General features: G+C 39.1%; 1 protein-coding gene across 6 annotated transcripts in view; it reads right to left on the reverse strand.

Annotated features, from left to right (window-relative positions):
• The window catches only part of Ralgapb (Ral GTPase activating protein non-catalytic subunit beta), an 88,944-nt gene that overhangs the window by 41,861 nt on the left and 31,656 nt on the right, over nt 1–15,427 (reverse strand). For 4 of the 6 annotated variants that reach the window (XM_021182613.3, XM_029470700.2, XM_085832664.1 and 1 more), the window contains 8 exons: nt 14,287–14,454; nt 13,768–13,882; nt 12,992–13,139; nt 11,510–11,574; nt 9,552–9,681; nt 7,681–7,814; nt 3,683–3,865; nt 1,383–1,534 (listed from right to left, as the gene is read on the reverse strand). In XM_021182613.3, coding sequence (XP_021038272.1) covers nt 1,383–1,534; nt 3,683–3,865; nt 7,681–7,814; nt 9,552–9,681; nt 11,510–11,574; nt 12,992–13,139; nt 13,768–13,882; nt 14,287–14,454 — 1,095 coding nt within the window. The remainder of the gene's footprint in view (nt 1–1,382; nt 1,535–3,682; nt 3,866–7,680; nt 7,815–9,551; nt 9,682–11,509; nt 11,575–12,991; nt 13,140–13,767; nt 13,883–14,286; nt 14,455–15,427) is intronic. The other 2 variants (XM_021182625.3, XM_029470710.2) reach the window with 1 other exon arrangement.

The following is a 15,427-nucleotide window of genomic DNA, read 5'->3' on the forward strand; positions in this document are numbered from 1 at the left end:
CTGAGAGAGAAAGACCCCAGGCATACAGCCATCCCTCAACAGCAACTATGCTCTCATATGAACAATTAGTCTAGAGGAGAACAAACTTCTTGCAGCACAAAGAACTCAAGAACTCAAGTGAGCAAGGTTCTCCCTGCTTATCTCCTAGCCTTCCTCCTCTTCCTGGTATATATTAAGTCCAATTCTGTGACACTTTATGGCTCCTCCAGCCCAGGTGTTGCACGAGCACATGCTCTCATAGCTATCTTCACCACTTCTCTAGCAAAATCTCAACAAAGGCACTGAAAGTCTAGACATTAACACAACACACAGTTCTAAACCAAAGCAAACATCCTTCTGAAAATTATCACCTAAGTCCAAGAAGAACAGAAACAAATCCAATTATTCTGAATATAACCCAAAGAAGCAGAGGGTGCTATATACTCACAAAGATGTCAGGATCTTAGGCAGAGCTGGCTTGCACACAAGTCTTCAAGCCAGTCCTTAGTAACCTGACACTCTTCCTTCCTGTGGTTCTATTTTCCTAGGTCCTTATTCATTCACTTCCTTGCATGAACCATATTTTTACATATTCTATGAATCTCTGTAATCTCTAATTATTAAGTCCCTTGTAGATGTGCTCAAACACAATCTCTTTCCAGTCCCCAATCCAGCAGGAACAGGGACTTTCTCAACTCTTTCTGCCATTCTCTCAAAGACAGAACCTCTTGCTTCTATGTGACATGTATTCTTATTTGTCTACATGCTGCTCACAGCTAAAACGTTCCCTATGCTCTCAGTCTGGGTCAATATGGTTCCCTAAGCATGTTACTCTGCTCTCATTGTATCTCAAAAGGACCCACTGCCAGTTCCCTGACATTTCATTTGTATCTCTTCTTTGGGGGCTCTAACTATTCACCTGATACCAAAGAACTTTGTATTTCTATTTCATATTTCCTACTATACCAGAATGGTATTCATGGTAATAACTGAATCTAACTTATCTGTATGATTCTATTACCAAGCTTTTACAAGGGAGTTTAAACAATCTAAACTGAATATAACATAAAAGATGCAGTCACTGGGCAGCAGATGTGACACAGCTCATCTCTAGGCTAAGCCATCAAAGAAAGTGATGAAGTTAACTCCAAGTTACTTCCTGGCTCTAACATGATCTGACCTGAGTTAGTATCAGCCAGTACAGAAATACACACATCCCAACTCGCTGGTTTCCTGTTGGTCTAAGAATGAGTACAAAAAGAATTCTTTCCTTTCATTTTGTGTCTGGAGATGCAGCACCCTACAGGGGCTGAGTTACTTTGTGCTGAACAAGGAAGGCATAGCAGCAGAGGCCACTGCTGCCCTGTCTGTTATAGTTCAGAATCCAGCAGCTGTTCTCATACCATGTTAGAGTGGCTTCGGCGGCGTCCTTTACCCTCATGGATGCAGGGTTCGGCTCCTTATCACCTTTGTACTTGACTTCTTGCTCACTGTTCTTGGATTTGCTTCCTGAGATACCGAGTTCTACAATCTCCAGTACTTCCTTAAGGCAATCCTAGAATCAGGAAAAGGCAAAACGATTTTTAAAAATATTTCAAACACTTTATTTTATTCAAGAAAGAAGATGTGTGTGTGTGTGTGTACAAGCCAAGGTCAGGGGACAGCTTTTGGAAGTTGGTTCTCCACTCCCACCATGTGGGATTCAGAGATTAAACTTAAGTCATTAGACTTGGTGCCAGGAAGTTTTATCTGCTGAGCCATCTCATCAACCCCAAATCAATTTTTATATATGTTACTTAAAAGAAGACAAAGAACCCATAACAGCAGTTATGTTTTGGAGGCGGAGCTCCAGTTTCTAATGCTCTTTAACAAATATATGTTTGTATTATAATATAACAAACCAAACTTCCATTAAATTTCTTTTAAAAGAACTAAATTTGTATATTCAAAGGAGACTAAAGACAGGTTTTAATTTTAGTAGATACAGAGCTCACAAAATTACCATGGACAAACCCTGGAAGTAATTCAGAAGTAATTCAGTCAAACCTAGGTGGTTTAAGACTCATCAGATTACCTAATATATCAAAGAGAATTACTTATTTTTTAGAGTGTCTCAAATATGGCACTCAGGCTGGTCTCAAACTCACTATGTAGCCCAAGCTGGCCTTGAACCTAGAACCCTCTGCCTCTGCTTAAATGGTAGGATTACAGGCAGGTGCTACCATCCCCAACTCCAATGATTAACATCTTAAAATAATTTCTGGTTTTTTTTTTTTTTTTTTTTGGTTTTTCGAGACAGGGTTTCTCTGTGTAGCCCTGGCTGTCCTGGAACTCACTCTGTAGACCAAGCTGGCCTCAAACTCAGAAATCCACCTGCCCTCTGCCTCCTGAGTGCTGGGATTACAGGTGTGCGCCACCACTGCCCAGCAAATAATTTCTTTTTAAAAGTGTTTTTGTGTAACAGAGTTTCATGTAGCCCAGGCTGGGCTCTACCTCATTATAAAGTCAGGGATCACCTTGACCTTCTGACCCCCTTCTTCTACCTCCCAAGTACCTGAAATTACAAATAAGCCCCATCACATCTGGTTCATGTTGTGCTAGAGATCAAACTGAGAGCTTCATAAACACTAAGCAGATATTCTATTAAACTTAGTTACAAGGCCAGTCCTGGAAACAATTTCTGATAGCATAACTTTAAAAGCCACAATGAAACTAACTCAGATTTTATCGACAATATTACTTACAAAGATCTCTCTAAGTATCCAATGATCTTGGAAAGCTTTACTGGTACTGAGCTCATTATGCCAGCTTCCTTATAAGGGACAGTGGCAGAGAAAACAGACTAGATAGCTGAACCCTCTTAAAGTGCAGAACCCTGTGAAAAATACAATGTTTCCACAATAGTAACTTTTATAGGCAAGCTGTTACCCTCGCATTCCAGATTCACAACTAAGTGTCCTTCTTTGTTTGATAATAGGAAACCAAATAGCTTTAATAGCTATCTACAGTCTGCCATCCTAGTGAAAAAGGTAATTTTCCAGACACAACAGTTATGCGTATGAGCCCATAGCAAATGCAAAAGTGTACACAGACTTGAGCAGGCTCAAGCTAAATAATATTCCAGCTTGGATGGTAAAAATGGGCAAAAACTATTATCACTAGCCAGGGAGCTACTGGCATGTGTGGTCATGTATGAGAGCTGCTGGGAGAGGTAGATCTACTTTCTTTAAGAACGTGATCACTGTTAGGTTGACCACACTCCAGGGCAGGCCCCATTCTCAATAGTAGCTAAGAAACACAAATGACTCAACACAAGCAAAAAACTCTCAAAATTGTGTAGGTAAGAAAGTGAGGATAGAGTGGGTAGAACTTGGTGAAAAGACAAGAATGTACAAAATACATAGTATAACATTTTACAAATATTAATGAAAATGTTATTTTTTATAAAAGAGATCTTGCTGGTTCAGATAAATTAAGCGAGGTCTTCTCTTTCATAAAGAAATTCTCTGTGGAGTTATTTGGAACCAAATCTAAACATGATGACAGTTTTCAAGTTATGTTCAAAAGAGTAAGTATCCTACTGAAATCAAACAAGTAAATTCAAAGTATGTGATACTGTATTTAAATTCAGATATTCTCTTTTAAAGGGTATTTTCTCAACATCCAGTTTCCTGCTTGGTTTTTCAAGACTGAACAAGCTCACCTTCTCATCCAGCATATCAGGGTGCTCTGTCAGCCAGACACAGAGACACTGAAATGCTGCCACTATCATGGAGTGCAGATCCCGGGAGTGAAGAGGAGCTGGCCGACTGCATTGGTAGACGATGTAGCTGCACACAGAACTGATGGCACGCTTCCGGTCTCCTGAGTCAACCATCACCTTCACCTAAGCATGTCCATTTAAGGAATAGAACCAGTCAGTCAGGAACCACTAAACCAAGCATTTGCCCTCCAACTGAGCCTGTCTGATAATGTGATATAAAAGAGGCCTTGTTCTTAAATATTATTTATAAATAGAAACAGAATATTCGAGATATACCATTATATGTAACAAGAAAGTGGTATTCTCAAACCCAAAGCAGTACTTTACATGGTTGCTGATAGCTTAAAACCCAAAGTTCTTGGATACACTCACTCATATTGCAAAATGTGAAGGAATGTCCAGAAAAGAAACGCGTGTGTACTTTAAGGTTCCTAACCCAACCTCACAGTGATGGGTTCTGCTCTGCACAAAGTCTAGTGAAACAGCCCAAAGGTTCAATTATCAATTACCATAAGTTACATATGTTCAAAGTATGTAACCTCAAAGAACTGTTACTACAATCAGATAACAAACACACATCACCCCCAAATCTCCTCATGCACCTTTGTAAGCTTCCTCATTCCTCTTGCCCTCCCACCCCATCCCATGAGGAACTGCTATCATTCTCTGCTACCATAATTGATCAGACTATATTTTCTAAAGTATATATAAATTCTACAGTATCTATTTTAGGGAGGGGTATTTGGCTGGCTTCTTTCTTCTATTTAGTATAGTTAATTATTTCCAGATGTATCTATTTTTGTAAATTTCTTTCTTTTTATTGAGCTGTATTCTAGTACATAAATATAGAACAATTTGTCTAACTAGTAACTTGTTAATGGACATTTGGATTATTTCCATCCTGTGGAAATATAGTTGCTATCAACATCCATGTCACTGAATGGATATGTTCTCTTATACTGGGAGTGGAATGACAAGATCTTAAGATACAAGTGTGATTAAATGGGGTTTTTTTTTTTTTTTTTGCTTTGGGTTTTTTTTTCATAATTTATTTTTATTTCATATGCACTGGTGTTTTGCCTACATGTAAGTTTGTGTGAGAGTGTTAGATCCTCTGTAACAGGAGTTACAGACAAGATGCCATGTGAGTGCTAAAAATTGAACAGTCAGTGCTCTTAACCACTGAACCATCTCTCTTCAGCCCATATGATTAAATTTTTAAGAATTTGCCAAACTTTTTTCCAAAGTGGTTATTACAATTAATTACAATTCTCATTAACAGTTTCCTTATATCCTCATCAACATTTGGTACAGTCAAGTCTTTTTAAATTTAGCCTATCTTTCTTTTTTTCTTTATGTGTGTATATGTGGTATATGCATATATGTTTATATATATGCAAAGGCCACAGGAGGACTGCTGGCTATCTTTATCATAATGGCCCCAACCATAAAATTATCTTCATTGCTATTTCATAACTTTAATTTTGCTACTGTTGTGAACTATAATATAAATATCTGTGTTTTATGGTGGTTGAGGTGAGCCTTGTAAAGGGTCATTCGACCCGAAAGGGTTACGACCCACAGATTGAGAACCACTGCTCTAATACTTTCTATATTATTCCCTTTAGATGGGGATCTTTCACAAAACCTAAAGCATGTTGTTTCAGCTAGGTTGACAGGCTAGTAAACTCCTGAGATTTGCTTATCTCTACCTGCTACTCTGAGGCCCATGTGGTCCTGTCTGGCCTTTTAAGTGGGTGCTGGGGATTTGAATTTAGATTCTCATGCTTAATTAACAGGAACTTTTGCCCTGAGCTATACTCCTAGCCCTCAATGTTGGTCATGCTAATGATTATGTAAAAGTATTTCAATGTGACTCTAGTTACAGTTCCCTAACAACTAATGACATTGAGGTAGGAAAACTCACCTTAAAGGAGAGTGGCACTATTCCCTGGGTTTGGGTCCTGGACTGCATAAAAAGGAGGAAGGCAGCTGAGCACAAGCATTCATCTGCTCTCTTCTTCCTGACTGCAGACTCAACGTGACTAGCTGCTTCAAGCTCCTGCCACCTTGACATCCCCGCCATAATGGACTGTACCCTTGAACTGTGAGCCAAAATAAACCCTTCCATCCTTAAGTTGATTTTTGTCAGGGTATTTTGTCACAGCATGAGACAAGTGACTAATACACTTTACATTTAAGTCTACAATCAATTTTTAGCTCATTTTTATACCTACCATATGCTAAAAAGGTATGAAACCAACTTTTCTACTAGTATCACTAGTCAAAAAGACTAACCTTGCTCCTTAAGAGTTATCTCTGCACTTCTGTCAAAAATCAAACAGCCACGTAACTGTGGTCATGAAGTCTCAAGACCACTAGTCTATTCATTCAACCCTGTTCTAACACCAGACTGTTTAAATCATTTTATTTATAGAAAGTTATGAAATCAGGTAGTATTAGTCCACTGTATATGATGGCACAGGTACAAAGCAATACCCCATCCAAGCTAATCCATCTTCAACCAAAAGTGAACCACAGGTCACAAGGAGCAGCACCTCCCCCTCTGTATGGTCTACCATGTTTCATGGACAGCTATCCTAACGTTACATATCAGCAACTGCTCCTCACAGATCTATTACATTTGGAGATTTCTGAAGTAAAGTTCCAAATAGTGTTGAGAACACACTTAAGTTTTTTGTCTATTTTGTTTCTCATAGCTCATAAGACAGCTCTGACATGAGGACCTAAGCATCATCATCATCTCAGACACTACCGCTCTGTGGTGACTTATCACTATGTGACCACAATGCATTTTATACTTTCATCTCATTTGATCCTCACAACATCAACTGGTATATGAAAAATATTCTTTTCCATTTTAATAGTAAAAAGTATTCAGATGCTAGCAAGGATGCAGAAAATTTGGAACTCTTGTATGTTGCTGTGGAAGAATTTGTAGTTCTTCAAAAGCTAAAGAGAATTATCATAAACCCAAGAATTTTACCCCTCAGTCCATACCCCAAAGAACTGAAACTGATATTCCAAATAAATACACATACATGTACAGGGACTCTAGTAGTAAAGCTGAGGACGGAAATAGTCTAAATACCCCTAAACTGATGAGCAGGCAGGCAAACAGTGATAATTACATTCAGCCCAGGGCTAGGCAACCATAAAAAGGGGCTGAAACTAAAAAATGACATCAAGTGAAAAAGACAGGCACTCTTGAAATGACACACATAACATGGTTTTCACATTGCTCCCTTTATGTGAACGGTCCTGACTGGGTAGATCCAAAGAAGCAAAAACTCAGTGGCTGTCAGAGGATGTTGTGGTTGGGAGGGTAGGCTAGAAAGCAACTGCTTTGAGGCTTAGGGAGTCCCTTCTGAGGTGACAAAAACACACTGCAAGTGTAGTTGGTGAGCTGCATTACACAGCACATGTACTCATAGCCATTGAATCATTTGCTTTTAGATGGTTAGTTTTATGTTACATAAATTTAAGAGAGAAAAAGAACAAGAGAGACTGAGGTATAAGTGCAAAAAGATCCCACACTTCTAAAGCTCCATAGAATTCAAATAACAGAAAATTGAATATATGGTCAATTTTTGCTTACTACTGATAATAGAAAATAGTAATCACAGAAATACTTTATATAAACTCTTTATAAGATCAAAAATACACTAGTATGTGCAAATAATCACCAGTATTGAAATGTTTTCTGTACCTTAACAGAAAGATTCTATCTTTTGACCTATTTTTCCTTTTGCAAAGTCTCACTTGGAGGCTTGATTTTGTATACTCTGAATGTAAAACACTCATGCATACTGACAACACCAAAATACCCACACAAAGGAGTGTGTGTCAAAATTTAAAAAAAAAAAAAAAAAAGCATGACGAGAGTCTACTGGGCTAAACTAAAAGGGCTGTCTCACCTTTGCCAGGCCAGAGAGGAGCTCTAGAGCTGCCAAGGATATGCTCATATCTTGCCGCCACTGGGAGTTGAGTCGTTGAGTGACGAGATGAATGCTGCGAATCAGGAGCCCAGCAGCTGAATCTGTATTAAGAGCTAGGATATAACCCAATGCCACATCCACAGGGAGGGAAAACAACTAAGCATTAGTAACAGAAGCACAGCATTCCACCAGGCACAGACCACAGCAGCCACAGTGAGCACAATGGGCACCCACACGGAGTTATGCTCCCCGCCCACCAGCCTCAGCCTGAGCCCCAGGCCTCACTGATGATGGCGTACAAGGCACACATGGGACAGGGCCAGCTTCTAGTTCCAGTCTACATTTTAACAAAGAACACTTCGGACTTGGCAATTTCAGTAAAAATCCTTATAATAAAAACTGATGTCTTCAATTTTTAAATAAGTATCTAAATAAAGCTTAATCTTCAAGACAAACAATGAAAAGGCATCCAAGTTATTTCCTAGAGCTTTACAGAGGCAAAAATTGAACCTTATAGCCTCCTCAGATGCTAGGAATTAGCTTAAAGCATCTGCTGAAATGACAGGGTTAAGCCAGTAAAACCCACATGCAATGCCTTTTCAAACCCGTGTTTACATTTCGCTCTCTACCACTACTTCGATACCTTTATGAAGGTAAGATAACCAAGTCAATGCTTTTACTTGGACTTCAATTTTATATTTATAGTAATTATTACTTAAAGAGTGAGTTCTAAGAAATTAAGCAATGATAAATTCTATTATAAAGGAAGCTTTAGGGGCATTATACCTGTGGATCCTATCAGAAAGAGGGCAGTGACAACAGAAAAAGGAATGATCATTAAAGAGAGACAGTCATGCGACACTAACACAAATCTGGATTTCTTAGTAAAAAATATGACATAACAAGCAGAGCTCACTAACACCAGCTGAAAAATGCTGGAACAAGCAATCCCTTCAAACACTTATATACAACACATGCAGTAACGCAAAATTATCTTCAGTTTTAAAATGTCTTAGAAAGTACGAGAAAGAGAACTTCAACCTAGAGAATGCCTAAGTCTACATAAGAAGTAACAATTTAAATGTACTGAATATACATATAATGACTATGTATTTGACATGCTGATGGGTAATGTATCATAAACTTCAACTGAAAGCATCCCCCATCAACACGGCTCAAAAATTCTCCAGATGACTAAAAAGTTAAGCTCACATCTAGGGAATTAGATATGCTAATCTCATGGAATAAACACTCACAGGTTTAATCACCATTAACACTCGTGCATAAAACCATTATAACATGTTCACACTGAGTCCATAGGATAAGTGCTCAGTGTAAAGGACACCACTGAACAGGATGCTCTGCTGGCGAGTATTTTATTTAGCAGAATTTATTTAGGGCAAAAAGTGTCTCTTTATTCTTATAACTGAAGAGCCTAACAAGACAGAGTGTCTAAGTCAGTTTTAACATGGAAACACATGTTACTCTGGGGCTCCTCTAGTACAACCTCCATCACTTCCCTCACAGCTGCAATTGCTTGGCTCACTGACAGTCTCTGCCATTATTCTGAAGCAAAGTCCACATCTTAGCCTGGTGCAGAACATAGACCTTTCATCTTAAACATCTGTAAGATCTAACAAACTCCAAAACAGATCTACAAAAAAAAAAAAAAATCATAAAAATACTTTTTCCTTAGTATTTTTTAGACTAACATCTTCTGTCTATTATACCTAAGTAGACAGAATTTTTATTTTTATTTTCAATTCTTGAAAAGCTTTAGTTTTGCTTATTTTGTAAATCTGAGAACTGACCCGTGTAAATGCTAACAGACTGTTTTAAGCACAGCTTACCATAATCCCTCAGAAGAGCTTGAGCAGGTCTCTCGCTATCAGGGGTTGTAGGCTCTGTGCTTCCTCCACTTGCTGAGCTAATGCCGCTGTTAGTGCGACTATGACTCTTCAGGTTGTTTTCTCCACCACCCTAGTCAAAGGAACCAAGATGAGTGGTTTACAAGTATTAAAAGTTAATTATTAAAACCTGTTAGAATTGGGGCTGTAGTTGAGTACTGCACTTGCCTCACATGCAGGAGGCCCTAGGTTCATCCCTAGTACTGAAACAGTTAACAGGCTAACTAGCACAGGTGATACACAGATGGTAAACAGACAGACACTGTGGTACTATTGCTCAGATGCCATCTGTTAACAGGATACACAGGGTTTGATAACTACAAACATCCATACTGAGGTCTCCTGTGATGTTTTTCAAAGAGTTACCTTAGAACCCTTTACATATGCTAGAGCTCTCTAGCTAATAATGACTTCAAATCATTAAGGAAAATACCTGAAAGTGCATTTACAGAAAAACCTCAGAACAGGAATATAATCTTCAAATAAAGACAATATGGGTCTGGGAAATGAGCTCAGACAATAAAGTATTTGCCACTCACGAATGAGGACCCGAGTCTGAGCCCCAGAACCTACTTTTTAAAAAAAAATGGCAGAAGGAGAGAAGGCCAGGGAGATGGTTCAGTGGGTAAGAGTACTTGCTACACAAGTGGTAGAACCTCAGTTCAAATCCCCAACACCTACTTAAAAGCTGAGTATGGCCATCCGCATGCCTATAATGTCAGTGCTGGGAGGGGTCGAAACAGGAGCATTGATGGGCTTGCTGGCTGCCAGTCTAGCTCCATGGTCATCAAAAGACACTGTCTCAAGGTAATAGGGCAAAGTAATAGCACAGAATACCTGACATCCTCCTCTTACCTCCATGCTCACACCTACCCACACCCATACACACACACACACACACACACACACACAAACATACAAGCACAGACACATGCAAGCATTCCCAGACACATGAATCTATACACACACGTACGAAGACCCATATTCATTTGGGTATATACACACATAAAAGAGCAACTTTTAAATGTGATTGCACGATAAAGTACAAACAATAAAATACTATAGTTAGTATAAATTCCCATACACATAGGAGCAAATAAACCCACTTGTTAAAGATTCCTTGTACCTTTTCCCATATAAACAGAACTTGTTGTCTCCAGATCAGCACATTATAAGCCATCTACTGGATGAATCTACCTGAATGAATTTCCTTAATAATTTTTTTCATTTATCTAGCTCAGCCTATTATACCTTATTATTTCCCCCACAGCCCAGCCTGAACCCCAAGTATAACATGTATCTTTAGGAATTTGTCCAAATCTGGGGAGCTTTTTAAATAACATTTTAAAAACTTTAGTACTTTGGAGCCCCTGCAAACTTCTGACTACAGGAACTACAAACAAGATAGCACATCTAACAGTAGTCCTATATCTGTTAGGGATAACAGGAACTAGAAAGGCCTTTCCTAGAAAATTCAGACTAGTTAATTGGTACTTCGAAACTGTCCCAACTGGTGTTTCTCTCATTTAGGATTTCTCAAGGACCTAATGAGAAAACTCTCAATATATGTGATGTTTTAAATTAGGGTCCTTCTAAGTCTATGAGCAGAAATTTATAAACAGACAAAATGGTTTCAAACACAAGGTGTGACAGTGCAAACCTGTGGAGGCAGGAAGACCAAGAGATTAAGGTTATCTTTAGCTATATACACAGTTTGAGACTAGCCTGGGCTCCATGAGACACTGCCTCAAAAACTAAAGACAAAGGACTGAGGACACAGCTCGGTGGAGACAGCTTGTTGAGCGTGTGCTGAGGCTCTAGGTTCAGCTGCAGCACTGCTGACAATGATTTACATAAAATCAGAAGCATATATTCTATGACAGATTATGTAAACTTCTTACCATTTCCATTTGGCAACCAATGGCTTCTAAAAGTGCAGAATCTTGAACAATATTTAACATTGCCCCTGCAATAGCAAAACAAAGAAGTTACATGACATACAATTACAGTACGATGGCTCAGTCAGGGCAAAGAGGAAATGATTTGGAACCAAGATAACCCTAGCATTCAGAGGCCTGAGGCAGAAGAACTGCTATCAGCTGAAGCCACCCTGGCTACACAGCAAGTACAGGGCTACATAGACAGATTCTGTGTCTCCTCCCCTCCCCTAAAAAAATGAAAAGGGAAATTTTGGTAAAGTATTCCTGAAATTCTCTGAAGATTACAAATAAATACATTGATAGGTTAAAACAGGCAATGCTTTAAAAATCCCCATATTCTGATATGCCTTCCAAGTTTTTATACTTTCCTTTCTGAGGGTAAGGGTTGGCTGCACACAAGTGCATGCCACAGCATATGTGGACGTTAAAGGACAACATTCAGGATTCAGCTCTCTCCTTCCAAGTTAGGGTCCAGGAACGGAACTCGGGTCATTAGTTTTTTTGCACCTTTAACTCAATGAGCACTTTTAACCCAATGAACCTCTTGCTGCCTGATTCCAAAGGTGCCCCTCCCCTGCAACCACCCTGTCCACCCCTCCAACCTCTACACTGGACTAAACTTTTTGCATTCTTTGATTTCTGACAAGTCCCTTCATGTGAACAGTATTTTTTTCCTCTCTCTCTGGCTTAAAATATTTTCCTAACACATAGAATCTGTGTGCAATTCCCAAGTACAGAATTTAAACAGCTGAATTCTCTTGCTTCTAGTTTTTCTCCTGGGCTTTTTTCTGTTTCTATAGCCACATCAACAGTAATGTGGAAAAGTGTGTTATCACATGTCCCTTCAGCTCTTTGTCAAACTAACAACTCACCATTGACTACTGAGTCCGCCTTCTCATTGACTAACATGCCACACTTCCAAGGTACCCACTACAGTACTGAAAGGAAACGGGCAGAGAAAGAAGAACGTCGGGACAAAGGAGGGAAAAAAGATGACTAAATGCTCGCCTTTGCTCATCTTATCTCCATACATCTTTTTTAAAAATCGTTTATTGTTTTTTCTATCTATTTATTTCCTTCCTTATTTACTTATGTAGGGAGAGAAAGGCTATGTGCACACCATGGCATGTATGTGGAGGTCAAAGGACAACTAAAGAGAGCCAGTTCTCTCCTCTCACCCTATGGGACCTGCGGATCAAACTCAGGTCTGTGTCGTCTTGGTGGCAGACATCTTTAACCACTGAATTATCTTACCAGATCTTCTTAGACCTTTTTCTATAAAAAGCAAAAAAACAAAACCAAGAAACCTCTAACTCTGAAGCAGAATAGTTAACAGTTGCATTAAGCTTGGGATTCTCTCACCTGTCTCTCCAGCATGCCTGGGATCCTTAGTACCTGGGTTTCACTTACCAAAATACAAAACAAAACTGTCTGGACACAAACCTAGTATCATTTGGGTGTTGTTAGGGTCCGTTTCTGTTTGCAAGGCACCTATTAGTATATTCACAAGTCTCAGCTTCAGGGACAGAAAAGTTATTGGTTTATCATAAGAAGAGCTGTCATCATTACTAAACTTTCCTTCTAGGACCACCTAGAGAAAAAGAAAGAAAAAAACATTTAACATCAACTATTGTACATGGTGCCATTTAGGAAAGCAGGAGGAGACAAGAGGTGAACAGGCTAAGGATCCAGGCTTTCAGCCTAACTGTAGCTCCCACTTGTCTGACCTGTAGTCAGACATCTTTAGTCTATAACACATGAGCAGTAAGCCATGACATACTGGCACTTCCAAAATTAGAAATACTCAAAACAAAACAAAAAAACTCACTAATCCACTAGAAATGTGTATTTTTAAATATTTGTTTATTTACTGAATGTTGAGACAAGGTCTCACTGTATAGCCCTGGCTGGCCTCAAACTCACAAAGAGATTCACCTGCCTCTACCTTCAAGGCTTGTGTAACCATACAGGGCTAGAAAACCACTTTTTAAAAGCCCTGCTCCATTTTGTTAAAAACATAGTTTGACTTAAATTAGCATACAAAAGCAGAATGCAGAATACAAAAAAATGCTAATAATGATGCTTAGCAGGATGCCAGACAGAAGGGTTTTAAGTTTGCAACCAAATTGAGATATTTAGCAAGACCACGAATCATGGTGGGAGAGGGGGTAGGAGGAAGGGGGAGGAGACAGAAAAAGAAATAATTAAAGAAACATTACCTCAGATCTGACTGTACCAAAATGATGAGGGAGGGGCAACAAAGAAAGCAGGATATTAATGGATGACCTTCTCAATTCTGTTGGATTTACATAGCTTTTGAATTTTGAGAGTTCTCTGCCAAAAAATAAAAAACTATTAGTATTTTTCAACTAAAGAGTATTTCTAGCTACTTTCATATAAACTATGCCATTTTTCCCACAATCCAAGCACTGCTATGTTACACACTGACTGAATTAAAGCTAGAATGTAACTGAAAATGTAAGGCCTACTTCATTACAGTAGGATTTCAGGTCTGACCCATCTAGACAAGCCAGAAAGGATCCAGTCAGCCCATGGACATGAGAACTGAAGGCACCCAGGGACTGAGAGTGTTTGGATGCTCTGTACTCAACTTAATGTAGCCTAGGTCCCCTTGGACTGTAAAAACTAGATAGGATAAATTAGCAGACAGGAGGAAGCACCAAAACAGACCACGGCAAACCAGAAAGCGGACACAGTGGTAGAAAATGACAGCTTACCTGTCAGGCAAAATGGTTTCAAGAGCTGAAATAAAGTAAGGAACCACAACATCAATCCCTTTCAAGTCACAGCAGAACAAAGGAGGGGAGTTTAGAATAACGCTGGCCAGGACAGGGTGGCATACAGAATCATTTATCTGCAAACCTTGAATTAAAAGCATGTAAAATCTAGGAAAGCAAGAAAAAAAATTTTAACAAACTGCTGATCAAATGTTTCCAAACTATTAGCATTCTCTACATAGTTATCTGAAGAGCCTTTGTCTACTCTGCACTCTAGTTTCTAGACTTTAAGGAACTACTAGGAGTCAACAATCCAAAAATCATACAATCCATGTCCATTATACGTTTTTTTAAAAAGTTTTAACTCTTTGTACATCAAATTACAGGTGCCTATAAATGAGATAGCCACACCAAAACAAATGTTGGGTACTTATCAATCAACTGATGGAATCAATTAGTCAAATTCTAAAGTAGTAAAATTTTGTAGCATTCACAATCCTAAGAAACAGAGGTGAGTCTGTATCATTTTCCTTCCTTCACTGCCTCTGAGGGGTTTGAGAGAAAAAGGAGCCCCAGCCCACTCTTTGTTCATCAGAGTATGAAGAAGATCACACTAAGATGCCTGTGAGGAATCCACCTGAACATATCTTCCTTTTCCTCCAACCTCCAACTACAACCAAGCCGCTCAGCACTGAGGGGCCTGCTTCTCAAGAGCAAGCACACTGCTCCACTCTTCTTCTCACATGGCATTTCTTCCTTCTCTGCAAAACTCTTTCAAAACAATCTCCTCACTCACTGGTGCCTATTCAACTCATTTCAATCTATCTTCTGTGCCCAGAACTCAATTAAACAGGCACATACTATGCAGTTCTTGATAAATAGCCCACACACCCTTGGAATGCAAGACTGAAACTTAAATAAATCATTTGTCCTCTCAAAAACCTGCGAAGTTTGTCACATGACCCACCCACCCACTCTTCTGAACTAGATAGAAAGCTCATGTCCATAACTTTCTCCTTTCCTACTACTGATACAATTTGAAATAATTCTCCAGCCCAAGGTCTCCTTCAGAGAAATGGGCCTTCCTGATGAGGAGTAAACTCCAACAACTATGTGACCTTCTCTAGCAGCTATATGTAGC

Source organism: Mus caroli, unplaced genomic scaffold, assembly GCF_978045245.1.
Source record: "Mus caroli unplaced genomic scaffold, Mus_caroli_1 scaffold_2, whole genome shotgun sequence".
NCBI lineage: Eukaryota > Metazoa > Chordata > Mammalia > Rodentia > Muridae > Mus > Mus caroli.